Here is a 25,331-nt window from a genome sequence, read left to right on the forward strand (position 1 = left end):
TCACAGGCTTGATGTGGCGCCTGGAAATGGATCGGATCCGTTGCTATCAGAGGCATTGGAAAATGCCCGCTATGGCGCAGCCAGAGTTGCGCCCGTCGCACACCGATACGATTTTGATCTTTTGTTCAGGGACAGAAACTTACCAATGGGAGAGCCGTGATTGGTATATAGTTGTCGGTATTAGTTAGAGGAAGAAATCAACGGCAACAACGAATCTGGCAGGAGTTTTGGAAACAGATAAGAGAAGCTACTGGACAGCAATGAGGGTCCGATGAGTTGATGGCCTATTTATATATTTACCTACTCGCCCGACTCTGGCATCATCAATACAGGACAAAATTGAGCATGTCCAGGTGACATATGTCGTTGGGAGAAAGGACCCAGTCGAGTCCAGTGCCACCGGGAACTGGTGACTTTGTCCCGTCGTCACTAGAGATGTGAAAACAGGGATAGGATAAAGGCGCCAAGTAAGACGGTGTGGGACTTTTCTGATCAATACTGTGACTAGATGATGGAGTTGAAGAGACCGTGGGATGTTTTACCAGTGCTTTCAGATGCTGAACTTGTTGCGAAGCTCAAGATCCAGGTTTCAGATATTTATTGTCAGTCCTAATTATACTCGGACACGAATTGAGTACTTCTCATGACCTCAACCCATTGTCGATCTATGTCGTGAAGCTTACCTCGAAGCTGCCAAACAAAGCATTTTCGTCACTTGCAGGAGACTTGGCTACAGTGCACCCCGCATCCAATGATGCCACAGTCCCTGAACGGAAACAGTCTTTGCTCAGCTCAATTCCTCGAGTTCCATGAGTCTATGATTATTTGTGTCCATCCAATTCAGTCACAGAGTGAAACCTGAGACGCGCGGTGCAACAACAGTCAATGCTGGAGCTATTCCTGTCTTTCAGGATGTTTTAATTGCTGTCAATGAGCATTCAGCCTAATAAATAACAGCACAAAATTACAGAGTAGCTACCGGTACTTCGGTACTCAGCACTCAACACTTTGCTGCCGCCAACCCGCCATCGTTCATCATGGCGGGGAACTCGTGCAGCATCTTCCCCACCAACCGATCCATGGTCGATGGTTTACTAGACCCGGTTATGCTCGTTATCAGTTGCTATTTGCGTCGTCCACAAGAGGTCGAGGGATGACGCTTACTCGACGGCATTCTACTGGACAATACGGTGAGTAAACATGTTGACGGTCGTCTGACCAGCTAAAAAGAACTATCAACAAAACATGCATTGCAAGTGAAAACGCTGTCGGTATGTCCATGAATAGGTACATCGGTTCGGGAAGCTCCAAATTAAACAACGATACAATGTCTCTTGTGACTAGCAATAGGTACAGTCTCGACTCGGCCAAGGTCAAGCCCAACGACGATCTTAGAACCCTGAAGATTCTAGACTTTCAAGAGTCTCGTGGTGGATGTCTGTACGGAGCTACAAATAAGACGTCTTCCAAAACTTTGTCTTTCTCTAGGCATCTGACAATCACGATCTTCCAGTCGAATCACATCCGTCTGCCACATCCACTCACCACTGAATTTTTCTGTTGCTTTCCTAAAGAGGTTCGCTCTGACGCCATGTTTCTGCACCTACTGAACCTCCAGTTCCCCGAGAATTTGAACCAGGACCGGTCCGGTTACCCTAGACAGTCGACAAATTCGCACATAATCCAGCCAACGGACAAAGGGACTTTTCCTTGAGCAAACAAAGATGGTTCCCATTTAAGTAATGAGTCTATTTCTCCTGGCAGTAGGATTTGTATCAGCGTTGTCAAACATCAAGATGAAGTGTATTCTCTCGAGCAATATCTTGAAGCTTAAGGTGATCTTAGAATCTAAGAATAAATCCTTTAAAGGCAACCTTAAAATAATATAAAAACACCTGAATCATTTTGCCCTTCAGATAGGTACCCAGTGTCAAGCTTTCTCTGGATTAGACGCACCCAATGGAGCCTCCGTCTGTTGTACAAGGGAAGGCCTCGAATCTGTACGATACCCGCGTCATGAACTGTTCATCGCTACCCAAACGCCCGCCTCACCTCTACTCTCTATCTAGAACTTGTTACTTTACTTCGCCCTTGATCTAGCACTAGGTAGTTCCGCCAACTGTGATGTATGGGGACTGTAGTTGGGGGCGTGGGTTAGTATGTATTTCGAGGAATACAGCTTCTTAGCACCCTATTATGTAAAGAAACAAATGATGTACGATGCTGCGACTAAACAGTGCGAGTTCTGATACACAAGACAATGAGAAGTAGTAATGAGTTTAAGGTGAACGCATTGATACTTTATATGAAGATGGCAGACAAGTGCATGTAAAATTGCCACACTTGCACTACTTATAGATTGACTATTTCTTTCTATTGATGAGACTTAAGCCATCTTTAGAATAACAAGCATATATTTACCTTCTGATACTAGGCTATCGGTCAGGAATCATCAAGGAACTATTTGCGATGATAATTGATATGGAGACGGTACCGATCATAGCAGTCTGATCATGGGTTGCATGCTGACCCTGCCCCGTTTGATACCGCCGAGACCTCTTTCAACGATACATAAGAGACTCTTGATAGCGAGTTGAAGTTTGACATTCAACAGAACGAAGCACAGAAGAAACGCAATAGCAAGTTAGAGATTACGATTCAAGAGACCTAGAGTCTAGACTTCTAACACAAACAACCTTACAATAGCTATATTGCAAGTAATTAAGGTCGGAAAGGCCATTCGATAAGACAAAGCTCAAAAGGCAGATCAAATTGCCAATTACTTCAGTGGTAGTATTGCTAATGGCATGTAGTGAACTCCAGCATCCAACAAGCGCTGCTGGGGAGCTCAGGGAACCATCACTGCCCATGTTAATCCCAGTGACTTGCAAATGAGTACAATAAGGAGGCAAGTTGACAACGCATTTGGTATTCTATAATATTTGTTGGTGTCTAGTCCGGCTTGCGGTTAGTCCTAGTTCTTTTCGTTCCAACTCCAAACAGTAGTGCCCCTTTGTTGTTCAATAATTAGTATAGGTATAGCAGCAGCTTACACCAGTTCGATTCAACCTCTTCTCTAACTTTTCACTCTGCCATGTTTCTTCGGAGTTATGCATAGAAACCCCGTCGAACTCGCGTTCAAGGCAAACCATTATTTCGTGACTTCAGTGCCACAGCGAAGACGCCCAAACGTCGGATACAATATTATCGCTGGCTAGTTAGCAAGTAGAGCCAAAGATGGCATTGAAAATAATGATTAGCGGTAGCTCAAGTGTGTTACACTTCGGTCACAAAATGCTTGACACTACTTGCCTCGTTGATACAATGATTTAATCACTTTATGCCGTCTTGGATTATTTGTCATCTATATCCTAAGTTTGGGTCTATCATTCTCCGCCGTTCCATAGACAGTTTGGTAGAACGTTATTGGCGGCGTCTACTGGCCGGCCTCTACCATCAAACTGGTTCTTGACCAAGTATTCATTGCCTGGTCAGTTGCTCAGCAGTTTCGCTTACACCATCCACGTCACCAAGTTCATCAGAAACGAACCCGCAATGGTAGCAGCACAGACAACAGCCCATTGGATATCAAACATCTAGTGGATGTGTTGAAAATTGCGGGTGATTGTGAAAATGTGGCTGGTCTTAATGGGCTGGCCAGATTTATAATATTGAGCGCCGATGTAAAACTCCTGGACAAGTTGAATAATATTTCTCAGCATAAACATGCTGGTTGCTTCTCTTCATAAAATGCCACATTTAAGACCCGACTTTGTTCACATATGCGATAGATGTTAAAGTTATGGACGTCATTTTAGCCTTTTCCTCTTGTTAGATGAGGAAGAAGAGAGACCATTGTAATGTTCTGTTAACTTTACTGTAAAACTACTGAGGCCACTACTCTTTATTTATTTCCAAAGATTGATAGTGTACGCCAGAAATTGATTAATTCAAATGATGTATGCACTCTTGAGTTGACTGACATCCTCTGTCCGTGTTTGCAACTGCTTGGTCTCTGGTAAAGTCTCCCACGAAGAGTCTTGGGACAATCACCATAAGAAGTGGACTCCCTACAGTCAGCATGAATTGTGATCTTTCTGACACCAGAAATATTCAGACCAAACTACTGTTCGAGTACCATATGCATGATAATAAAGCGGCCGTGGCCCTGATAATGTTAGACGAGCGTGATCACCTTAGCTACCTAGTGAGGGAGTTACACCACAATTGGGAACGACAGGACATGGATTTCTCACCGACAGGGATCTAGAACCGGGGAATCAGCGTGGAAGTCTTCCTTCTTGGGCCGTCATGGTTCTGGGATCATAGAAAGTTTCAGAGACGTGAGGTTTGATGTGCCAGTAAGAGATACCACAGGTAGGTAAACATAGGATGGAGATATGCAGTGGACATTTCTGAGCACCATTGGCTATCTTAGTCTCGTAGTATAGCAAGATAACATAACCAGCTGGAAGTTTGTTGGTGAGCTTGGTGTTGTATGGCACCAGGATACTCTGCAGGTGTGTGGTATGAGTGGAGGGGCGTGTATTTTAGAATTAATGGCGTGGGGTAAGCTATCGAGTGAGTGAGTGGGTATCAAGAGAAGAACCACTAAGCTTTAGGATAAGAAAAGAATAAACACTGGAGCCTAAGGGTCATATCCAAAATTGTATAAATGGTCAAATCATATCATCTCTTAGGTAGTTAGGGTATGCGCAACGCTTCTGATATCCCCGAGTTGTCTGTGGCAAAGGACCAAATGGTTACTTCAGGGTCCTGTTGCCAGGTCCATAAATGCGACGATCCATAAACAGGGCTGCATGTAAACCGCTGCAGGTACCCGAGACAGGCCTAGTTCCGTCCTGGTGCTCTGCGTATTACCTACGAACCTACTGACCCAGACATTTCTAAAGTGACCAGCAGACCGAAGAAGGTATAAGTACCAACTACAAGGCATAGTTTAGACAACAAAGGATTATTGTGCAGGTAGTATATTCTTAGAGCAGCTCATGTGAATCGTACTGCAAGGGTAGTCCATGGCCAATCAGGCAAACATTTCATACCATTCGTTAGACAGTAAGTACATAGTAGTATAGAACATGTGCATAGTAGGAGCAATGAAGACTAGGTAGGTAGGCTAGTAGGTACTTACTACCTACTTAGGCAGATAAGTACGTGGAATAGGAAGCTCTACTCGGTATGTGATGTCCCTAAAGCTGTTCCTACCAACCCGTCTAGACTAGATGGTATCTGGGATGGCGATGAAAAAAAACCACCTTTGTCTATTGCTACATATATTAGCAACATACACCTATCACTTCGTTCTTTAGAGTGTAGCGAAGTTCTATAGTGCGTTTCTAGAGTTGCTATGTACCTAGGTAGTTGATGGAGTCACATTCTGCTGTTGTGATTTACCTGTGACTGCCACTGCCAGTGACTGGCACCTTGGCTGGCAGCCGTTGGGTTAATAACCTTCATCTTCGATTCTACCTGCCTTCCGTGAATATATCCCGTCTGCCTGCTTGGGCAGGTACCTCCGGATTCTGCATTGTTGATCACGTGGCCCACAATTTCGAAATACAGAATCGACTTCATCACCACTCACTCAACCGCAGCATCATCAAGCACACTCAAGCGCTCCGCGAGCGACTTCAAACTCCTGGCCGAGCGGCCGCTGCAAAGGACACAACGAGACATAGCTATCTCGGCTTATGTGAGTGCTCTCTTCCAAAACGTTTGTGGTGAATGACGCTGATGATATTTGCTAGCCCTGCATCACCATCAACGAAGCCTGCGTCAAACGACAATGAGTACGATGCGAATACCACAAAGGCTTTGGCAGGGTGAATGGTACACACTATTGCTCTCCAAAAAGACGATGATGTTTACAAGACAGTCCACGACAACTTTCCAGCTCTTCTCTCCCTGAGAGTTGTCTGGTGAGAATGAAGTAAGAAACATCACTCACGTCAACGAAATGTACCTGGTTACCGCAACAGCCGTGAAGCCAGAGTCGCTTGTCGTAAGTTTGATATTTTCATATAAAATGGCATACAGTATACTTATTGCTGTTCTTGTAGGACCTGCCTTTCTTCCAAGATGACAAACTGTCACGCAAGCAGCATACTGGTGCCCTGCGACAAACCAACGTCAAGGAATCACTTGATGCTGCTCGTACTCGGATGCAGTCACAACTCACCCAAGGCAGCTCCATGCAACACCATTCCTTGCTTAACTTCTTCTTCTTTTTTGGCGACAAGCCATCACTTAAACAACTGCTGTCCTTCTTCTTTTCTTCGGCGACCAGCCATCGCTTGAACCACTCTTCTTCTTCTTTTTTTCCCTTGGCGATCAACCATCACTTAAACTACTTGTTCTTCTTCTTCTTTGGCGATAAGCCATCGTATTCTTCTTCTTCTTCTTGTTGTCTCTATTTGATGGAGATGCCTGCGAAGCTGTGGTCAATAATGGCCCAGTGGAGATACCAGAACGATATGCTGGCACCTTTACGTAGTATTCTGGATGAGTAACAGAAGGCGTACTTTCTGTGAAACCAAGACCAGCATAAAGAGGAACAGAGCCGACGAGGGGATTGGACACAGCCATATTATGTTACTTATAGGCTGAGGCATACCTAATATCATAGCATTCGAATCTTCATGACCTTAAGGCCAACCGTCAAAGAGCACTCGGGTTACAGACCTTGTAGCTAAGTTCACACAATTTCAATTCAACGGCAACTCGTGGCGGAAACCGTAAGATAAACGCTTAGGATACATAAAATAAATAGACTAAACGCAGGTGTAAGATGGCATAGAGTGACTGAACTAATTGGTCCCTTGGGCAAATAATGTCCAGGTTTCTGTGACTCCAAGGGCCTGAGCACAGTATTATGGGTACGATAAGGGCCTTCTGGTGATAATATTACTCGCTGCTGTGCCATATTCCAGGAGATTGGTCTAATTTCAAGCGAATATTATCAACACAGCAGCAAGAGACTGCCAAAAGGGCGGTGCATATAATCAATTTTCGAAACGTAACTCGAATAACACAGTCGTCGAAACTCGTACACTAAAAATAGCATCTCAATCAAAACATGAGCCGTTCCTCATCCCAGACGCCAAATCCAGCTGGGTATACAGGCCACTGCCTTTGGCAGGATCCTCACTCGTCGAGATAAGCGGATTTTTTCACATCAGCATTCCTCCTCATCAGCGAGCTACTGAGAGCTCCGACCACCTCCACTGTATGGCCAATTCTTCTTTATGGTGCTCGGTCGTAAAGAGTGATGCCGCTTTCGGGTTGCAGTCACTCAATCGACCAGGAATGTCGGCGGTTGGTGCGCTTACACGATCATTTGCGCGACGCCCTGACCACCCAGGGTCTTGCTGCCAACAAAGGCCTGTCCCTTGACACCAGCGAGGAGGTAGCAGAGAGCTGTTAGCAGCAGGAAGACGGCGGCGGCAATCAGACTGCTTGAGCCGGTGACAATGCTGATGAACTGCAGAGCAGACATGACACCGTAGGCGCCCGCGCGCATGTAGTTGGTCGAAACCTTGCGAATGATTTCGTCGAACTTGGAAGAAGTTGGGCAGATTCGAAGGAGAAGAGGGACTTCAATAAACAAGATGACGAATGACGATGCGCTGTGTATGATCAGTTTATGCATGTGGCATGACATGATGCAGAGAGAGCCTTACATGGCAAAAGCGCAAAAGATGATTCTAACAACATGGAACGAGAAGATGTTGGCGATTCCAACAGCAAGACAAATGATCATGGAAATAATTCCAAGCCTATACGCAAACAATATTAGTCCCTTGTCGACGGCGCAGTTTGTTCGATATTGATCGAGTCGCAAAGAGGAGCTTAATAGCTGACGAGCTATGATTGAAGCTGTATATAGCTGAGGATGGGTAGCTTACCATTGTCCGTAGATGCCTATATCATGATCAGTACTAGAGAATAACAGCGCAATGCGTTGAGAGCAACATACTGAAGTTGCGCGTCTGGAACTCTTCTTTGAGCGTCATATTGACAGCTTACGTCGAACGTTCGTATTCGGGATTCGAAAAGCCGAGGGAGATTGAGAACGAGAATCGATGCGGGATCGAATTGCCAGAGTGTGGTATCGTTAGCAGAAAGGTTGCGACAGAAGATGGACTCGGTAAGGTGGAGGGAGAGATTGATCGTGGGTTTCGCAGTGTTGTGTTGTGACGACGACGAAAGGTCTAGAAATGAAGAACGTAGCCTTTTGGCAAATGACGGACGGAATACGGATGGGAATGGTTGCTGAGGTGGTCCCCAGTTTTGATTGGGGCTGGTGCAAGGCTTGGCTCGTAGTTATGTCGACAAGCTAACCGGACAGGTGAGAGTGGATGTCGGACCTAACGTTGGCGGTTGGGGCAGTCGTATTTTTTGTACGGAGCAGCTGGAGGGGGGAAATGGTCCCTGTAAGGAGGATGGACGGTGCGCTATTGAGCAGTCAATGTGAGACGTTGAAGGGTTCGGCTCCTTTGATGAAACACAACAACAAGCATATGTGGTTCCGTTTCGCGATCTTTGTCGTTTCTCTTTTCTTTGTGCGCTCTGGCTCTCTGATATCTATAGCTAGCTATTTTCCATTTAGGCAGCTTTATTCTTTTGCACAGCCAAGTTACGTACATTGAATACGCGGCACTGCCAAGCCTCGCCCAGAACTGAGTGAAGCGGAGTTGTTCGCTTACAAGTCCGACTCCTTCTCAGAGACGCTTGGCTGTTTTGCCAAGGTTATTCACGAGTCTTTCGAGCGTGACTGGTCCCCATAATTGTACAGGTCTGTGCAGGCATCAAGATATCAGACATGAGGCTATTCGGAGCTGTATTAGACACTAGGCATCCTTTTAGGACATCACCATGTGGCTCCACGTAGATACGCCTTGAAAACCAAATCACTGGCCGTTTAAAGCCTAAGAGACGAAATTAGTAGGTTAGATTTTGCAGGCATTTAGATTAAACTTTTATGATGTTTATGTCTATAGCCTAAGACTTGGGAGGTCATCGGCTTTTGAAGATCATACCTTCAGGTAGTATCTATCAACAACGTGGTTAGTGGGGTGGTTCCTGCTGCAAGTGCGAACTACTACCGACGACTTCTACACTATTACATCATCTTCAACGCACTTAACCTCTTCTTCTCAAAGTACCAAGCTTAGCAAGCAACAATGCCCGGATCGCCGGTTTATTGATTGTTCAACTTTAGTACCATTGTCGCAGCTCGTGTTTGAATTCTCCCTGTTGCTTTTACAGGCCATTTTTCGAAACGTACCAGAGACAATGACTTTCACAATCCTCTCAAATGATCAGGTCAATTCCATCTTGGAGGGCCTGAACGTTGATGAGCTTGAAGAGTTCCGCCATGTACTGGCGTCGTCCCTTCACGAGTTCTCTACCGGAATACCAGCTTTGGAGGAGGCTTTCCAGGAGCCAGAACGTACCTCGACGCTGCACCCAGATACAATGGCCGAAACCCTTTACATGCCCTCATGCGCGCCATGCGGAATGGGTTGCAAAGGTGAGCTGATTCTATTTTGACTCACCACTTAGTCTGACTCGTATCAGTGGTTTCTTCCACCAGCCCCGAAGCTCGTCAATACTCTGACGAGACTGAGCAGCGTAGTCCAGTTGGCGTTGTAAACTTGTTCACATCAGACGGAACACCACTTGGCATCATAAATGCGACTACTCTGACAGCCTTTCGAACTGCATTGGCCTCAACCTGCCTCTTGGCACGCCGTAATCATGTCAAGACATTGACTGTATTTGGCAGTGGCCTCCAAGCCTACTGGCATATTCGACTTGCTCTCATGATGCGCGGCAAAACGATTAAGCGGGTTCATGTTATTAATCATCGATGGAGCGACAATGCAACGGGATTATTGGAGCGGTTCGCTAATATCGACCCTGATATCAAGCAACGGGAAGGTTGGTCAGACACCAAGTTCGGACTCTTGATCCCTGCATTCCACGAGTATAAACGCCTGGTAAAAGAGCAGATAAGGGAAGCTGATGTAATCTACTGTTGCACCACGTCACAAAAGGACCTATTTGATGGGTCCATATTGACGTCTCATGAGGGCCGCAGGAAAGGAAGACTTATCATTGCCGTGGGAAGTCTTACGCCGGACCATCGAGAGTTGCCGGAAGACCTGATACATTTGGCAGCCAAGAGGGACGACAAGCCGCATCGACATTTCCATAAGCATGCCATCGAAGGTGGAGTAATCGTCGTTGATAGTATCAGAGGAGTACTCAAAGATGCGGGTGAAATCATAGCGGCTAATGTTGGCCCTCACCAAATGGTTGAGTAAGTACTTGTCGCTGCTCCCAAAGACATAGCTAATTCGCCACAATAGACTGGGAGAACTGGTGATGCTTCATCGCTTGGCTATAGAAGAGTCTGACGGATTCGCCAGCAGCCAGACGTCTTTGACTTCAGATATGGATAAGATGGATGTTCATGGCAGGAGCTCTATGTCAACCGTCTTTGGCAGTGGAAGCAATACCAGCGAAACGCTAGCAAGCCCCATGGACTCTGTTGACTCTGAAGGGCGCAGGTCCGGCTCGTTCTTCCACTCCAGAAAGAGCTCCAGCAGCTCTCTGGATAAAGAAAAGAGAAAGTCGGAAGATAGCCTTTGCCAGTGGCTACGAGACGGTACCGTAGTGTACAAGAGTGTCGGACTAGGACTGATGGATTTGGTGGTGGGAACACATTTGATCGGATTTGCAAACAAAAAGAATGTCGGAACAAGGATAGACGGTTTCTAAACAAGATGTAGATTGAAATAAATACAAATGTGCTTCATAAATGCTGATTATAATAGTACATTCTTACTCGGCCACCCAGATGGCAGCCATACCCATACCAGTTCCTACACACATAGATGTCGCGCCGACCTTCTGGCCAGTTCTCTTCAGCTCATATAGTAGGGTAGAGACTTGTCGGGCACCGGTGCAACCCAGAGGGTGACCAAAGGCAATGGCACCTCCCTTGGGGTTGATCTTCTCTTGAGGAATACCCAGCTCATTGGCGCACCACAAGCACTGGCTGGCAAAAGCCTCGTTGATCTCCCAGATGTCGACATCATCCTTGGAGATACCAGCGAGGTCGAGAGCCTTGGGGATAGCCTTCCAGGGACCCTGACCCATAAGGAGGGGCTTGACACCGACAATTGAAGCGCAGACGTACTTGCCGATGATCTTTTGTCCGAGCTTCTCAGCGGTAGATCGCTTCATGAGAAGAACAGCAGCGGCACCATCAGAGATCTGACTGGCGTTACCAGCGTGGATGGATCCATCCTTGGCAAAGGCAGGGCGGATCTTGCCGAGGGACTCGACGGTGATGCCCTCTCGGACACCGTCATCCTTGGAGACGGTGATTTCCTTGGTGTTACCCTCCTTGTCCTCGAACTTGACCTTGAGGGGAGCAATCTCCTCGTCAAAGAGACCCTCTTTTTGGGCCTTGAGGGCCTTCTGGTATGATGAGGCGGCGAAAGTGTCTTGCGCCTGTCGGGTGATACCAAGATCCTTGGCCATCTGCTCAGACAGAACACCCATAGGGACCTTGCAGTTGGCAGCCTCGGGGACCTTTTCGAACTCCTCAGAGAACTCACCGACAGCACCGGGACCGTAGTTGATGGACATGCTCTCAACACCAGCACCAATACCGATATCGATCATGCCAGTCTTGATCTGGTTGGCGACATCGACGGTGGCCTGGAGACCAGAAGAGCACTGTCGGTTGAGGGTTCGGACGGCGATGGACTCGGGGAAGCCGGCGACCAAGCTGGCAGCTCGCATCTCAGTCGCACCACCACCGGGGGCAAGCACAGTGCCGACACATAGGTCCTCGACGAGCGCGGGGTTGATCTTTGAACGGTCGAGGATAGCCTTGAGGACTCCGGCCATCAAGTCAGCAGCGTGGGTGTCCTTGAAACCACCACGGCCACCCTTGGTGAATGCGCTTCGGCAGGCGGCGGTGACAACGATCTGTTGATGTTAGCGACCAACTCTGGCGCATGGGACAGCTCTTCGCATCTTGTGAACTTACATCATCAGGGTTCTTCTGGAGGATCTTCTCGCGACCGCCAGCGGTCGGGTTGCCAGAGATCTGGCCTCCAATCTGAATAATGCGGTCGGTGACTAGTAGCCGAGTTAGTTTGTCATCTTGGTAAGCGCAGCGTAAGACAGCTCAACATACCGCCCATTTTTGCTATGATGTAACTGAGGGTGATGTAGTAAAGAAGTTGAGGACTGGGTATAATGCGCAAGACAAAGACAGGAAGAGATGAAATGTTTGGATGGAGAAGTAGTATGAGGGAGGATTAATATACAGAGGGATTCCCGGTAGACCTCGGATGTTGTGAGAGAAGAGAGTTGTCACAGGAGAAGAAGCTACATTGGTAGGTTGAAGACCGAAGACCGACGCGCGGGACGGATTTCCCATTCTAAAAAACCGGGGGACCGAGGCATCTTGTTGCCCCATGCTTGGCGTCGTTTTTAGCGTCTTCTTTCTAGCGCCCGATCACATGCCAGTTCGCAGTGGAGCAGGTTTCCCCCAGCTTTTTAATGTGCAGTAACGCGGGGGACAAAGAGAATCTCCAACAAAATGTTTCTTATTGTTGCGTCACAAGGTGACTAAGAAAATAGTTACTCCAAAAAAATGACGATCTAATGGTAAAGTAAGACTGTATGTAAGCACGTGGCCTTCTTCTGTCACATGGAAATATTCATTGATTTGTTTTTGACCTGATTCATGCGCTGCCACCGCTACTGTACTATACTTATACTGTATTTTCCACCACGATGGGTATCGTTAAAAGGGGAGGAATAAAACCTGACCATGGGAATAAAACAAAACCTGCCTGTAATCAAGAAAAGAAAACAAAGGAAAGAGATTATCTACAGGTAAAAGGTAACCAAATTGACTCGTCACTTCATACAGGTATCGTAAGACGAGGAGTGACCGCCGCACTCAGAAACCGCTGGGCTCCAGACACTTCTATCATCATCTTGAAATGACTGAGATGCTAGAGATAGAGCATCCCACGGCGAACTAGAGTCTTCACCAGACCCATAGTCGCAAATTGGCATAGAGACCGGCAGTGGATTGACAAAAGAAGTATCTACCCTGATCGATGGTATTCCCGAAGGCACTGTCAACGCTCGGTTACGGCCAGTGTTGAACTGCTGTGGTGTTGGAGATGTAAACACAAATTGCCCAAGGGTATCTTGAAGTTGTTGTTGTTGCGGCTGCATGTAAGAGGAAGGGCTGATGTCGTCCCACGATGGATATTGGCTGGGAGGTGCAGATCTGGAGAGAGGCGAGACTGCTTCTGCGTTGGGGTTAGCCATCTCTCTCACTGAGCTAATCGGACTACATGTATAAATTCCAAGTTAGGTACTCACCAACTTCATCAGCCAGGCGAAGAGACTTTAGTGCATCAATGCCCAACTCAACATTGAACCGCTGATCCGAGAGTTTCCCCAGTCGAATCCGCAGTTGCTGCTGCATACTTCCAACTGTTTCTACATCAACAACATCCAGAATGCACCAGTGTCTGGCATCTTTCCATCTTGTCTTGGGAACAGGATGTATCTTGACGCCCCAGTTACGAGCAAAATCATTGTCGACAACGCTTGACGAACGAGTGAGATAGCATTTTGCGATACAAGGCACTTCGGTAGTTTGTGTTTTGAGATTGATGCGAATCATTTGACCGTCCTTGACTTTCGCTGAGTGAGCTCTCGAAAGAGTCTGAAGGGGCTGTGCTGTGAGTTGCCAGTTTGAGTTATGCCCGGAGGGCTGTGCAACAGGTGCAACAGGAGACTGTCCTTGGCTTGGCGGCTCATCATCCGTGAAAATGGCGGACTCGTCAAAGGGAAATACGGGAAATGGTGAAGATTCCTGCGGAGAAACCAAAGGTGAAAATGACTGTGAAGTTTGTCGTTGGGGTAGTATGGACTGGTCTGGGAAAACCAAATTGTTCACCTGCCCTCCACTTTTGCTACGTCGACGGATTGATTCGACAGTGTGGGAGGCAACAGACGAACTACTTCGACGCCTTAGTCGGTCTTTGGAAATAGGACTGAGACTCGCGGGTGACCGCGAACGACCCGAAGCCTGTCTGATAGTATCTTCAAGTACACTCAGTTTCAAGCGGCCAGGCCGAGAGGTCACAGCTGGGTTACGTTGTCGGTTTGGCGGGGTCATGATTTTGGTTGTATTGACAAAATGGATATTAGGCAGAGAATAGAAGTGCCTGATTATAATGTTGTTGGACGTTGTAAGAAAAGAATAACAACGGTTGTAGCAGTTGTGAAAGTTGCCAGAGCTAAAGCGTGAAACTTGAAGTAATGGAATGCTGCAGTTTAGTCGAACCGGATTTAAGCCAAGTATATCTATGCTAGAGAAGTAGAGAAACAAATTCGCCAGGGTTTCCCAAACATCTCATCGTTGCAGGCATGGTTATCAATATGCAAGTGTTAGTATCCAGTCATTGAGTGACATTAAGTTGCAGCATGCTTCGCGAACCCTAGGCATATCTGTCCAGGGTGTCAGCCCAAGTCCTGATTCCCGCGAAATAAGGCGAAAGCAAGGCTCTTGACTGGTCTTTTGATGGTCTTTGACGCCGGCTGCGATGCACAGCCTCTGTCTACCGAGTCGATGGAGGCTGTGCTGAGAGAGTGCGGTGAAATCAGAGCTGCCTTTCATGACTTGTGCGATCTAGACTGGCTATACATGATTGAAAATGCGCTCCATCACAATTATGCCATGTCTCACTTTAAATCACAGTTACATTCAACACATGTGGCTGCCATGAGTTTATGATATGCCTTGATGTAGTTTCAACCTCAATTTATTAGGCGACTGCATATCGGGTTGACTAGCTTGACCACTGGTTGCTGCGCCTCTTAGAGGCATATTGCTCGAGCGTCAGGCTCCGAAATAAAGAGCCTTTGCTAGTTGATATCACAATAAAGTATCTGTTTACACAGGATAAGCCTCAATAATAAACACATTCGCCTGGCTTTCGTAAGGAGCCGCATCCTCAATCAAGAGGAATGCTGCCCATTTCGGAGCTGCCTCATAGATCCGACACATAAAGATCTCCATGCATGCCCCAAAATGGACTTCATCAATTACTTAAACCAGTGACGTCTATCAAATAGACGGTGAGTTTGCCAATCACGGCTGCATCTCACTGCATTCTGACCTATTCGACAGGCATCGGAAGGTGTCTTTCACGGAACTTCTAGGAACACCAACAACGCCACCAAAAACAATTGCATCAACTGGCCTTAGAAAGCTGATTTGATGGCTCTGAAAGTTGTTCCCAAGGCCTCATCTATAGATGGTCTGGGACGGAGGAAAGCAACTCCAGAAAGTGGTAGACAAAGCTGTTGTCAGGCAGTGCACCAGGTACCGTGATTTGACGCATTGTAGCCTTATATGACACTGACACCATATAGATACCTTCCATTGGACAATTTCATGCAACACCTAGAATGGTGTTCTCCAAAGCTCGCTCCCTAGAAGCCTCCTCGAGAGCAAGATGCCGCCGAAGACAGCTATGCCACGAGCGGAAGCCCGACTGTGTAAAAGGTCAAGTGACCAAGGTAGACACCCCAAATTGTCATAATATACAACATAAACATACATTGGACGACCCAGAACGTGTATGTCGAGAACATGGTCAAGCTCGGGGCCGGGACCTACCAGCCGAGAACGATGGTATTGGTCCCGTTTCTGAGAAGATCAAGTACGTTCACAAAAGCAGCGACCAAGCTACGGAGCCTGTAAGAATAAAAGATTTAGAAGACAAGATAGGATGCTTGGCTATTGCTTCGAAGGACAGGCCATTGAGAGCTGTCAGTCCAGGCGTTGAAGATGCCTATATGCGAGGAGAGCCTCTAACACCTCCCGAGATCGAGTTTTCCGAATACAGTGACATGGAAGATGACTACTGGGCTTGGCATCAGGAGGATCAAGTTTTCAGACACTGGGATGAGGACTTGGGTGATTGGCTTAGTTTTCCTGAGAGGTTTGACTGATGGGGAAGTAGAGGCAATGTGAGATACATCGTAGCAGTGATTACTATACATCATATCAGGCTTATACGACACTAGGTAGTCACTTTAGAAAACATTCGTTAATAAATCCCATTGGCTATTCAACTCTCTGAGTACAACACAACCGCATCCTCGACGCCAAGTACTTCTCATCCACTCATATCCTCATGATCTCATCAACAGCCTTTCCAAGGTCCCAAATCTCAATATCAAGCCTTGCTTTCAGGCTTATCCTTGACAATCTTGTCATTGGGGGAGAAGTTAAGACTGACGCTGTTCACACAATGACGTTCGTCGGTAGGCGTGTCATAGCCCTCACCCTTGAACACATGTCCTAGATGACCGCCGCAGTTGGAGCACACAATTTCTGTTCGGGCCATACCAAAGGTGCGATCCTCATGACGAACAACCGCGCCGGGGATGCTGTCAAAGTAAGCCGGCCAGCCGCAGCCAGACTTGAACTTGTGGGTAGCCTTGTAGAGAGGCGCCTCACAACCTGCGCAAGTGTAGACACCTTCGTCTGGGTAGTGCTTGTCGAACGTTCCTGAACCGGGAGCCTCGGTACCCTTCTCACGGAGAATACGGAATTGCTCTTCTTTGATCAGTTGCTGCGTATAGAGAATTGATTATGAGTTAACTCACCCTTGTTGAGGACAGCTCGCCACTCGTCGTTTGAACGCTGGTCAGGATAAGACATTTTGGAGTTGTTGCTAGATGAAGTGCCGAACAAAGCGCCTAGGATGGGAATTCCAGACATAGATCGAAGAGGAAGATTAGGTCGATAGGCCAAGTGTGAAGTCAGTGGAGGTCTCACACGGGTAATGTTTGAGAAAGTGAAGATGATGTTTGATAAGAATGGAGAGAAGCGCATTGGATATGAGGTTCGATGCGTATATTTATATTTGGTTGAAAGGACGAACTGCCATTCCAAATCTCAAAAGACGTTATAAGTCCAGGGTCTTGGATTAGTGGCGATCTGTGGAATCATTTGCATCATCGAGTGAGAGAGGTTGCTAAGCAAAAGCACAGCCACGCTTAGAGTCTCAGGTACGCTGCAATTGTGGCTCTAATGTTGAACTCTCAACGCAAATACGCTGATGGTATTCCAAATACGACCATAGCTAATCTCTGACAAGGCAATTATTCGGCGACGATTATTCAACACCATTTCCTGAAAACGTATCAGCTGGAACTGAGACTAGAGACTACCCTGACGTGCTCCTTGATTCAGCTTCTATATCTCGCGACGTGGCTAAGTTGGAAAGGAATAGCTTCTGATGGTGTAAAAGTCAATTGGCAATAACACTTTCGGAAACAAACACTAAGCATCTTGGCATTCTAAAGTCTTTGTCACGTAAATATGGTTTTATTCAAACTTTTAATGAATTGAGACTGTAATCAAGGAGCATGTGTCATTAATGCAAAGGTCGAATTTCAACCAGATGGCTGATGCGCTGAGACTTGTAACCCTTCTGCTAAATCCAGGGGCAAGGTACCTACGCCAAAAGAGTACAGGCCCGTGCATTAATTCCGCTGGGCTCCAACTGCTAATGATAACTAAAACATCACCAACCTGACCACCTTGGCACCTCCCTATCGACCTTCATCCCCCGGGACTCTATTCCAGGCACCTGTTTTAAACTCCAGGTTGCCACTTTGCAACAAAACTCTCCTAGACTGGACAGCTGGAACAACCCATTTAAAGTCTCGCGACACCGCGACCTGTCTTGTCTTCCCAGTACTTTCTCGTCACAACACCATCATGTCAAGGAGAGCCCCGAACCCCGCCGCTGAGCGGGCGGCGCAAAACCAAGCTACCATCAAGAGTCTCCTCAAGTTGGAGGCCAACAAGGTCTGCTCTGACTGCAAAAGGAACAAGCGTATGCTGTCATCTTGAACTTCTGTATCGTATCCCTGCTGACTTGGCCAGATCCTCGATGGGCCAGCTGGAACCTTGGCGTCTTCATCTGTATCCGATGCTCAGGCATCCACCGTGGCATGGGCACTCACATCAGCCGAGTCAAGTCCGTCGACCTCGATTCCTGGACCGACGAACAACTCCAGAGCGTTCTGAAATGGGGCAATGCCCGCGCCAACAAATACTGGGAGGCAAAGCTTGCGGCCGGTCACGCTCCCTCCGAAGCCAAGATCGAGAACTTTATCCGAACAAAGTACGAACTTAAGCGATGGGTTATGGACGGCCCCATGCCCGATCCTGCGACTCTGGATGTCGAAGGCGACGACGATGTGCCCCTCAGTATCGTCAAGGAGAAGCAGGTTATAGAGCGCAAGGAGTCTATCAGGAAGGCTTCCCTGACCAACTCATCAGCACCAAGGACCGTCCCCCCGCCTCAGGGGGATCTTATCGGCGGAGATCCTGTCCCTGTGCGATCAAGCAGCGCTGCTCCTCAGTCATCCAAGGTTCCCCCCAAGGGTGAGCCCGCTCCCCCAAGAACAACAAGCACAAAGGATTCGCTACTCGGACTCGACTTCTTCGGAGAGCCCCAGGCCCCTCCACGACCAGCTAGCACAACCGGTACCGCCCCAAGCGGCCAGTCGCGACCTGACTTGAAGCAATCTATTCTCTCTTTGTACGCATCTGCACCTCGAGTCCAACCCCAGGCCCAGCCGCAGCAGCCTCCATCTGCTGGAGGTTTCGGCGGTTTCGCTTCTCCCACTTTCAGCCACCAGTCACAAGGCTCAGTTGGTGGTTTCAACGATGCCTTTAGCAGTCTCAGCGTCTCGAACGCTCCCAAACCAGCTGCCCCTGATCCTTTTGCCAGCCTCGGCTCTGCTGGCCGTACCACATCCAGTAACAATAATGCATTTGGCGGCCTAGGAGGAGGCAGTTTCTTTGATAGCAAGCCCTCGCAGCCTTCTGCTCCTACTCATCAGCACCAATCTTCCAACTTTTCCAACTTCGGCGGCTTTTCCTCCCCCGCACCTGTTGCTGCCGCAGCTCCGGCCGCACCCAAGCCTGCTCAATCCTCTGCTATGGGTGATCTCTTTGATCTTTCTGCGCCTGTGACCACATCACCTCCTCCACCACAGCCCGCAGCCGCTCCTGCCAGCTCCGTCTTTAACCTCTCTTCCCCTCAAAGCCCCCCTGCTGCTGCACCTGCTAGCACCACAACCAGCTCCATGGGTGGTTTCTCTGGTGCTGATGTGTGGGGTGGAGGCGAATGGGGAGCCCCTGCAACAGCTCCAGCCCCTGTTCAAAAGGCTCCTGAACCAGTAAAGCCTGCGACTACTGGCTTTGAATGGGGCAACTCGGGAGGCGCTTTCGCCAACACTCCCATAGTCCCCGGAGCATCTGGAGGCTTGACATCTGGCGGTTTCAACCCTATCGCATCACCCAAGGTTTCAGCCGACGAGGAATTTGGAGGATGGACCAGCAGCGGGCCTCCTGCCGGTGGAAGCACTAGCCAAACAAAGTCCGGCGGTTTCGGCGGAGATGATGACTTGTTCTCTAATGTGTGGCAGTAGGTGGTATGCTCTTGGAAACATCTAGATGGTTTATTGGCTGGGGGGTTCTATAAAACGACTGCAGGCATGTTTAGGCGTTTGCATGTTAGGAGTCATGTAAATGCGAAAGGGGATGACTTAAATTGTACGACCTTTACGATCTCGTCACGAGTGATGAAGCGATGTGAATGTATTCAAGTAACGCCGACCCAACGCTGCCGAAACAGTAAACTTCCTAAGGGATAACTCTCTAGCTTCCTGGTTGTGGACACTTGGATGTCTGGGATACCCTCCAGTCGTATTTTCCTGGCCGTACACAGCAAAAATGACAGGCACCCCATTTCCGCTCTAATCATTATAGCACTTCTCAAATTCATAGTAGACGCCTGCGCTCCCAAGTCTTAGAAAATCAGTTTTGCACCGTAGAACAACACCAAGAAAACGCCAATTACGATTCCCGACAATTTAAGGATCGCAACACGGTTGCCAGATGCGGCCATGCGAGTCAAGCGACCGGCAGAGCCCTTCATCTGTGTGGTCATGGAGGAGAAAGTATCAGACTGTTGGACGTCAGCTATGTCGTCGTAGCGGATGGGCGAGAAGAGGTGGACGGACGGTGTTGTCAATGACATCTTGGGCTCGGGCATTATCGTAAATGTCGACTGTCACTCCACGAAGAGCAGAGACTTTGGCGGATAGTTCGTCGAGGCGCGCATTGTTCTGGCGCTCTCGCTCGTAGGCTTCGGACATGGCGGGTATGAGGTTGTCGTCGGAGTAGGGACGAATTGTCGAGAACAGGGGCTGCCGTGAGCAGTCTATAAGGCGGTCGATCAGGCGAGTATGAGTTGTGTGATTTTGATTTTTTTTCTTTCGTTTTTCGCGCGGTAGGGAATAGACTCTCGGTCGTTGTAGTTCGCCGCCTTCCTTAAAGTCAATGTCAAGTTGTGAAAGGGGTCTGATTTCCAACTCAAATCCTGGCCGTCATGACAGACTCCTGCTTTGGGTTTCTAGAGTCCGCCACGGTCATGCGCCGCTGCTCGGACGTTGCGCAGTACGTACTCTGATGATCCTACCGCCACATCTTGAATTTACCAGCCACTCTTTCCTCCCTCCAACTACTCCACAGAGAAACTGGAGATATCACCGTCAATGCACCTATACCTTGACACCTGAGGCGGGGCAATGTGTTACAAACAAGGCATTGCGAGAGAATATGGTTGGGCAGTAGGGCAGCTATGATTCTAACCGACGATGCCATGGATGTCTTTGTTGATTCGTATGCAAACCCTCGTTAGGTAGCTGCGCCACATGAATTAGGAAGCTTAGGTTTCTTCAGCGCGTGGTGTGCTGTGTCGTTGCATCTACCTTAACTAAAAACGAACCCAGCGTCTGCCCACACCTAATCACGACTAAACTGTTATATACTTTCTCGTGGTGTATGTCGATCGTGCAACACTTCTGTATTATATCGCCGCATTCTTTATAGCACTTCACTTGCTTACAGCCAATGCTTGGCTCAGAAATCATCGGGGCGCAGCATTAACTTGTCTGGTGACGACGCAGGCCGGACAAGCTACTACCTATACCTCTTAACCCCACCCACTCGCTCTTCCATGTACTGAGAGCTCTTCTTGGCTCATCTCTTTCAACAACAGTTTTCGAACTGCGCATAGTTAACCATTTCGTCTATTCGATTATTACCACCTGTATCTCTCGAAATCACTCGGGTTTACCAAGATGGGCATCAACAACCCCCTCCCGTCGTCTATGGCGTGTAAGTCGAGCCCTTATTTGTGTACTCATGATCGCGCATCATGAGCCCCTCCCAATAAACATGCAGCCAAAACACCCGAACCATTGCGAGATCTAACTAACGCAACCCTCTACAATAGCGGAATGTAAGAAATGCGGCAAGATTCTTGAGTCCTTCATCAACCCTCGCCAGTCTTTCGGTCCCGACAAGGTCATTCCTCCTTCAATTCTCGCCAACGCGAAAGGCCTCGCCGTCATTACTGTTCTCAAGGCCGGCTTCCTCGGCTCCGGACGGTTCGGTAGTGGTCTCGTCGTCGCCCGGCTTCCCGACGGTGGCTGGAGTGCCCCTAGTGCTATTGCGACCGCGGGTGCAGGCTTTGGTGGTCAGATTGGCTTCGAATTGACTGATTTCGTCTTTATCCTTAACGATGCGAGCGCTGTCAGAACATTCGCTCAGGCGGGCTCTCTGACCCTTGGTGGCAATGTTTCCCTAGCAGCTGGACCCGTAGGCCGCAATGCTGAGGCCGCTGGTGCTGCTTCTCTTAAGGGTGTCGCCGGTATCTTCAGTTACTCCAAGACCAAGGGTCTATTTGCTGGCGTGTCCCTCGAGGGATCCGCCATCATTGAGCGTCGCGATGCCAACGAGAAAATGTATGGTCAGCGCTTCACTGCACAACAGCTACTCACCGGCTCTGTGCGACCACCTCCCCAGGCCGCCCCTCTCATGAACATTCTGAACTCGCGCGCCTTCGGCGGCATGCGCGGCGGCAATGACGACGCCATGTATAACGATGCCCCCGTATACGATGAATCGCACGACGATGTTGTGTGGAATGGTCGCCGAGGATCTGCGATGGGTGAGGGCGTGCAGCGCAATAACACAGGCTTGCAACACGATAGTTTCGGAAGACCAAGCCGTTCGAGCACATGGCAGGACGATGTATACGACAGACAAGGCGGTTACGGCGGGCCTACACGCTCCAATACAGTTGCCAGTAATGGTGGTGCAGCCAACGACTATGTTTACCGAGATAGCCCTGCAGGAGGTTTTGGTGCCGAAAAGAAGGCTGGTCCTGGGCGACCAGCAGCTCCCAAGCCTAATTTCGGCGCTAAGCAAGCAATGCTTAAGAAGAATGAGGCAGTTGCTGTGTACAACTTCGACGCGGATCAGCCAGGTGATTTGGGCTTCAAGAAGGGCGATGTCATTACCGTCCTGAAACGAACTGAGAGCGAGAACGACTGGTGGTACGTGTTGAAATCCTCCCTCCCTACGTCTGGGTCGTGATAACTAACATTTGCGCAGGACTGGACAGATTGGCACGAGAACAGGCATCTTTCCCAGCAACTACGTCAAGATGAAGGAGTAACGGCTGTCTTTGGTTTCGATTTAAATACCCTGAGGCGCCTTTTCGGATGGATATCCCTGGAATACATGCGATGGGTGTTTTGTCATTTGTTTATTTTACCGTTGGCGGGTTCAAAAAGACTGTTTGATCTCACATACATATCGCATCGTTGTTCATGTTAAAATTTTAAGTTCCAACCTTCTCATGCTTATAGAAACGGGTAGCCATGTTGCCAGTTTTATAGGTGGATGCCTCTTGAACGTGACAACCTAACTGTAAGCCATCATGGCACAGTCAAGCGTAGCAATTGACTACTAAGATTTATCAGTATCAACTTTATGCGATCGTCGTCTGTCTAAGTTAATGAACGGACGGTTCTGTACAACCCCTATTCCGATATTCAATACACACATATATACGTCACTTTCAAACAAATATCGTGTACATGGGAACTTGGTTATTTAAGCAGCACTGTCTAATGGTTGAAGTGATTCGCCCGCCTGGCCGTGCAACTGTACACTCATGTTGTCCCGAAATTGTCTCAGCCAGAAGTCTCTCCTTTTCTCCCAGATCTGACGCAAGTATAGTTTTGTGTGCCGCACCTGATCTCCACCATCCTCAACCCCCTTTTCGTACTCTTCAAATAGCTTTGCAGTTTCTTCGTGTAAGTCTCTCAGTGTATCAGGATCGGTAACAACGACCAATGATGAAACGTCGTGGTCTGAAGATTGTTCTACAAAGGCTGTAGTTTTTGAAGAGCCACCCACGCCATTGGGTTCCGGTTGCATATCCGTTTGACATTGAGCATCTTCGTATGTATCTTGCTTGGACTTCTTTGGGGGAAGCGAAGGTTTGACAGGAGGCGTTGAAGCGCCATCTGCCCGTTTGTGGTTCGAATCCGACTGAACAGCGATCTTTTCCGATGCTATGTCCCTTAGACTTGACTTCTGTTGCTTAACGTTTGCTTCCTTGCGAGTAATACTTGTAGCCTGAGATTTCTTCGGGCCGTTTGCTGTTGCCCTTGTAGTCGATTGGGTTGCCGTGCCCGTTTTTCTGGGCTTTCGAGATTTAACAGCTTCCGCTTGTTTAGTCACTTGCAGCTTGGAACTTCCGCCTGCTTTGTAACCCTTCTTACTCGACTCAAAAGGTAGCGTTCTTGGCTGAGGCATCAGATCACGGTATTCTTTTGATTTGTTTTGGGGTGACTGGTAGTGTACTGGCTCATCGGTTGTTTTCTTCTGCACCTGCCCATTAGCCATGTGACTGCCCACATCATTGTTCTGAGAGTTTTCGGGGCTGATTAGTCCGAAGTTCCCATGCATAACGGGGTCATGGAAGCCGAGATCTGGAGTTGCCATATTTGGGCTGGAAAATGCCCCAATATCATTGCCGGGCCAATTAGTTGACGGTGAGTTAGGAACAACGGAATGCCTGAGAGGTGAGCTCACGTGAGATACGTGCGAGTATGCGTTTCCTCTGCCAAGGAACATGTTGTATGGGTTCAACTGTGCCGCAGCTGGCGGTAGATTTACTACCTGGTTAGCAACAGGATACGGCTGAACTGGAAACGACATGTATCTCTGAGTATGTGAGACCCACGGGTTGGAAATAGTCGATGGTTGAGAATGTTGAGAAGGATGGGCTAGCATTGCAGCGAACGACAAGTCATGTTGAGTCTCTGGTCCCCTCGTTGTATTCAACGGTAAGAGAGATGGGGGTGTGATAGATGACAGCAGTGGACCATATTCCAGTGTGGTGTTATGTGCTGGGGGACTTGTGAGGAGCGACGCCGGCAATGTATCGCTGATATGGAAGCCAGCCTTATGCAGCAGGTAAACAGCAACACTAAAGTCTCTCGTCTTCTCGAATTGTACAAGGATTGCTTGAGGTTTGCCAGGAACGCAGATACACAGTCGATTGACTTGTTTGTTGATGCTAACCATATCGCTGGGGGGCCGTAGGCCTTCTCTGGTTTCAGGAAGTCGAAGTGAAACCTTGCCTGTCAGTATGCCGTTGTTGAGACCTCATCACGGGATGTACGCACCACTTGCTGTGCCTCTTTTCGAATAAGAACAATAAGTGCCCCCATTTCGGCATCAACTCGCCTCTGGCCTTCTATTGTAAAGGTGAAAATGCCATTGAATTGTGAGGAATTGCAGGCCCTAGCGGATGCACCATCACGTATCTCTAAATAAACAAGCGGGCAGTCAAGTACGGGGGTTGGAGGACGAGACATCTTGATGAATTATCACATGATAACGAAGGCAGCAAATGAGATGAATGTTGGATTGGGAATTGGAAGTAATGTGTCGTACATTCTATGAGCAAGAAGTGTTCCTTCTGCCTACTAATGCAGCAGTTGAGTGCCGGTGAAAAGCATAATACTACTAACAAGAACGTGTCCAATCGCACCTTCCTGACTTCCTTCTAATGGTTTGGTGTAGACTCTTGGAAGGACCGATTGTGGTTGTAGAGGCAACTTATTGGTGACTTGCTGAACGAGTCACGTGGCGATAAGCTGTGTTAATCTCAACCGAGACTTTCGACGCGCCGCGCCAACGCAAACTACCAGCGCCGACCCTTGCGATTTGAGTGCCAATCGTGGAATCGGCTACCCTCATTCACAACCTCTCCAAAATCAGTCAATCGACCAGCAAG

The 25,331-nt window shown here is 48.2% G+C and overlaps 12 protein-coding genes across 12 annotated transcripts; 6 read left to right on the top strand and 6 right to left on the bottom strand.

The window, feature by feature from the left end:
• Positions 1-1,327: 1,327 nt before the first annotated feature.
• On the top strand, positions 1,328-1,714 carry FGSG_13600 (uncharacterized protein; the record flags this gene model as incomplete). The annotated part of the gene is made up of 1 exon (XM_011329910.1): positions 1,328-1,714. The coding sequence occupies one exon, from the start codon at positions 1,328-1,330 to the stop codon at positions 1,712-1,714; it is 387 nt and encodes a 128-aa protein (XP_011328212.1).
• Positions 1,715-5,036: 3,322 nt separating this feature from the next.
• On the top strand, positions 5,037-6,530 carry FGSG_09506 (uncharacterized protein; the record flags this gene model as incomplete). The annotated part of the gene is made up of 7 exons (XM_011329911.1): positions 5,037-5,076; positions 5,110-5,128; positions 5,164-5,197; positions 5,331-5,349; positions 5,435-5,713; positions 6,000-6,022; positions 6,081-6,530. The coding sequence occupies 7 exons, from the start codon at positions 5,037-5,039 to the stop codon at positions 6,528-6,530; spliced, it is 864 nt and encodes a 287-aa protein (XP_011328213.1).
• A 154-nt stretch (positions 6,531-6,684) lies between these two features.
• On the bottom strand, positions 6,685-8,316 carry FGSG_09505 (uncharacterized protein). The gene is made up of 4 exons (XM_011329912.1): positions 7,997-8,316; positions 7,926-7,941; positions 7,701-7,796; positions 6,685-7,646 (listed from the first exon to the last, which is right to left on the bottom strand). The coding sequence occupies exons 1-4, from the start codon at positions 8,031-8,033 to the stop codon at positions 7,346-7,348; spliced, it is 450 nt and encodes a 149-aa protein (XP_011328214.1). The 5' UTR covers positions 8,034-8,316; the 3' UTR covers positions 6,685-7,345.
• Positions 8,317-9,315: 999 nt separating this feature from the next.
• Positions 9,316-10,806, top strand: FGSG_09504 (uncharacterized protein; the record flags this gene model as incomplete). The annotated part of the gene is made up of 3 exons (XM_011329913.1): positions 9,316-9,553; positions 9,601-10,345; positions 10,395-10,806. The coding sequence occupies 3 exons, from the start codon at positions 9,316-9,318 to the stop codon at positions 10,804-10,806; spliced, it is 1,395 nt and encodes a 464-aa protein (XP_011328215.1).
• Positions 10,794-12,425, bottom strand: FGSG_09503 (3-ketoacyl-CoA thiolase). The gene is made up of 3 exons (XM_011329914.1): positions 12,239-12,425; positions 12,089-12,180; positions 10,794-12,027 (listed from the first exon to the last, which is right to left on the bottom strand). Exons 1-3 carry the CDS (start codon positions 12,243-12,245, stop codon positions 10,870-10,872), a joined length of 1,257 nt encoding a protein of 418 aa, XP_011328216.1. The 5' UTR covers positions 12,246-12,425; the 3' UTR covers positions 10,794-10,869.
• A 544-nt stretch (positions 12,426-12,969) lies between these two features.
• FGSG_09502 (uncharacterized protein) lies at positions 12,970-14,398 on the bottom strand (the record flags this gene model as incomplete). The annotated part of the gene is made up of 2 exons (XM_011329915.1): positions 13,447-14,398; positions 12,970-13,373 (listed from the first exon to the last, which is right to left on the bottom strand). Exons 1-2 carry the CDS (start codon positions 14,249-14,251, stop codon positions 12,970-12,972), a joined length of 1,209 nt encoding a protein of 402 aa, XP_011328217.1. The 5' UTR covers positions 14,252-14,398.
• A 1,195-nt stretch (positions 14,399-15,593) lies between these two features.
• FGSG_09501 (uncharacterized protein) lies at positions 15,594-16,092 on the top strand (the record flags this gene model as incomplete). The annotated part of the gene is made up of 3 exons (XM_011329916.1): positions 15,594-15,657; positions 15,713-15,837; positions 15,892-16,092. 3 exons carry the CDS (start codon positions 15,594-15,596, stop codon positions 16,090-16,092), a joined length of 390 nt encoding a protein of 129 aa, XP_011328218.1.
• A 100-nt stretch (positions 16,093-16,192) lies between these two features.
• On the bottom strand, positions 16,193-17,024 carry FGSG_09500 (peptide methionine sulfoxide reductase msrB). The gene is made up of 2 exons (XM_011329917.1): positions 16,753-17,024; positions 16,193-16,702 (listed from the first exon to the last, which is right to left on the bottom strand). The coding sequence occupies exons 1-2, from the start codon at positions 16,979-16,981 to the stop codon at positions 16,320-16,322; spliced, it is 612 nt and encodes a 203-aa protein (XP_011328219.1). The 5' UTR covers positions 16,982-17,024; the 3' UTR covers positions 16,193-16,319.
• A 716-nt stretch (positions 17,025-17,740) lies between these two features.
• FGSG_09499 (uncharacterized protein) lies at positions 17,741-19,756 on the top strand. Its single transcript, XM_011329918.1, has 2 exons — positions 17,741-17,990; positions 18,041-19,756. The coding sequence occupies exons 1-2, from the start codon at positions 17,873-17,875 to the stop codon at positions 19,594-19,596; spliced, it is 1,674 nt and encodes a 557-aa protein (XP_011328220.1). The 5' UTR covers positions 17,741-17,872; the 3' UTR covers positions 19,597-19,756.
• On the bottom strand, positions 19,752-20,499 carry FGSG_09498 (uncharacterized protein). The gene is made up of 2 exons (XM_011329919.1): positions 20,191-20,499; positions 19,752-20,135 (listed from the first exon to the last, which is right to left on the bottom strand). Exons 1-2 carry the CDS (start codon positions 20,323-20,325, stop codon positions 19,977-19,979), a joined length of 294 nt encoding a protein of 97 aa, XP_011328221.1. The 5' UTR covers positions 20,326-20,499; the 3' UTR covers positions 19,752-19,976.
• Positions 20,500-20,921: 422 nt separating this feature from the next.
• Positions 20,922-22,806, top strand: FGSG_09497 (uncharacterized protein). The gene is made up of 3 exons (XM_011329920.1): positions 20,922-21,349; positions 21,468-22,572; positions 22,631-22,806. The coding sequence occupies exons 1-3, from the start codon at positions 21,313-21,315 to the stop codon at positions 22,692-22,694; spliced, it is 1,206 nt and encodes a 401-aa protein (XP_011328222.1). The 5' UTR covers positions 20,922-21,312; the 3' UTR covers positions 22,695-22,806.
• A 328-nt stretch (positions 22,807-23,134) lies between these two features.
• FGSG_09496 (uncharacterized protein) lies at positions 23,135-24,762 on the bottom strand (the record flags this gene model as incomplete). Its single annotated transcript, XM_011329921.1, has 2 exons — positions 23,135-24,667; positions 24,718-24,762. 2 exons carry the CDS (start codon positions 24,760-24,762, stop codon positions 23,135-23,137), a joined length of 1,578 nt encoding a protein of 525 aa, XP_011328223.1.
• Positions 24,763-25,331: the final 569 nt, after the last annotated feature.

This window comes from Fusarium graminearum, chromosome 4 (assembly GCF_000240135.3).
Source record: "Fusarium graminearum PH-1 chromosome 4, whole genome shotgun sequence".
NCBI classification, from domain to species: Eukaryota; Fungi; Ascomycota; class Sordariomycetes; order Hypocreales; family Nectriaceae; genus Fusarium; species Fusarium graminearum.

Bases quoted from the DNA above. Each gene is read 5' to 3' on its own strand.
- FGSG_09505 (XM_011329912.1), bottom strand. From the start codon at position 8,033: ATGACGCTCAAAGAAGAGTTCCAGACGCGCAACTTCA. The intron at 7,647-7,700 runs GTAAGGCTCTCT...GATCATACACAG, and splicing joins ATCTTTTGCGCTTTTGCCAT to CGCATCGTCATTCGTCATCT.
- FGSG_09503 (XM_011329914.1), bottom strand. The intron at 12,028-12,088 runs GTAAGTTCACAA...TAACATCAACAG, and splicing joins TCCAGAAGAACCCTGATGAT to ATCGTTGTCACCGCCGCCTG.
- FGSG_09500 (XM_011329917.1), bottom strand. From the start codon at position 16,981: ATGCGCTTCTCTCCATTCTTATCAAACATCATCTTCACTTTCTCAAAC. The intron at 16,703-16,752 runs GTGAGTTAACTC...TGATCAAAGAAG, and splicing joins GCGAGCTGTCCTCAACAAGG to AGCAATTCCGTATTCTCCGT.
- FGSG_09499 (XM_011329918.1), top strand. From the start codon at position 17,873: ATGTCAAGGAGAGCCCCGAACCCCGCCGCTGAGCGGGCGGCGCAAAAC. The intron at 17,991-18,040 runs GTATGCTGTCAT...TGACTTGGCCAG, and splicing joins TGACTGCAAAAGGAACAAGC to ATCCTCGATGGGCCAGCTGG.
- FGSG_09498 (XM_011329919.1), bottom strand. From the start codon at position 20,325: ATGTCCGAAGCCTACGAGCGAGAGCGCCAGAACAATGCGCGCCTCGAC. The intron at 20,136-20,190 runs GTCCGTCCACCT...GACGTCCAACAG, and splicing joins AAGATGTCATTGACAACACC to TCTGATACTTTCTCCTCCAT.
- FGSG_09497 (XM_011329920.1), top strand. From the start codon at position 21,313: ATGGGCATCAACAACCCCCTCCCGTCGTCTATGGCGT. The intron at 21,350-21,467 runs GTAAGTCGAGCC...CCTCTACAATAG, and splicing joins CCTCCCGTCGTCTATGGCGT to CGGAATGTAAGAAATGCGGC. The intron at 22,573-22,630 runs GTACGTGTTGAA...ACATTTGCGCAG, and splicing joins GAGAGCGAGAACGACTGGTG to GACTGGACAGATTGGCACGA.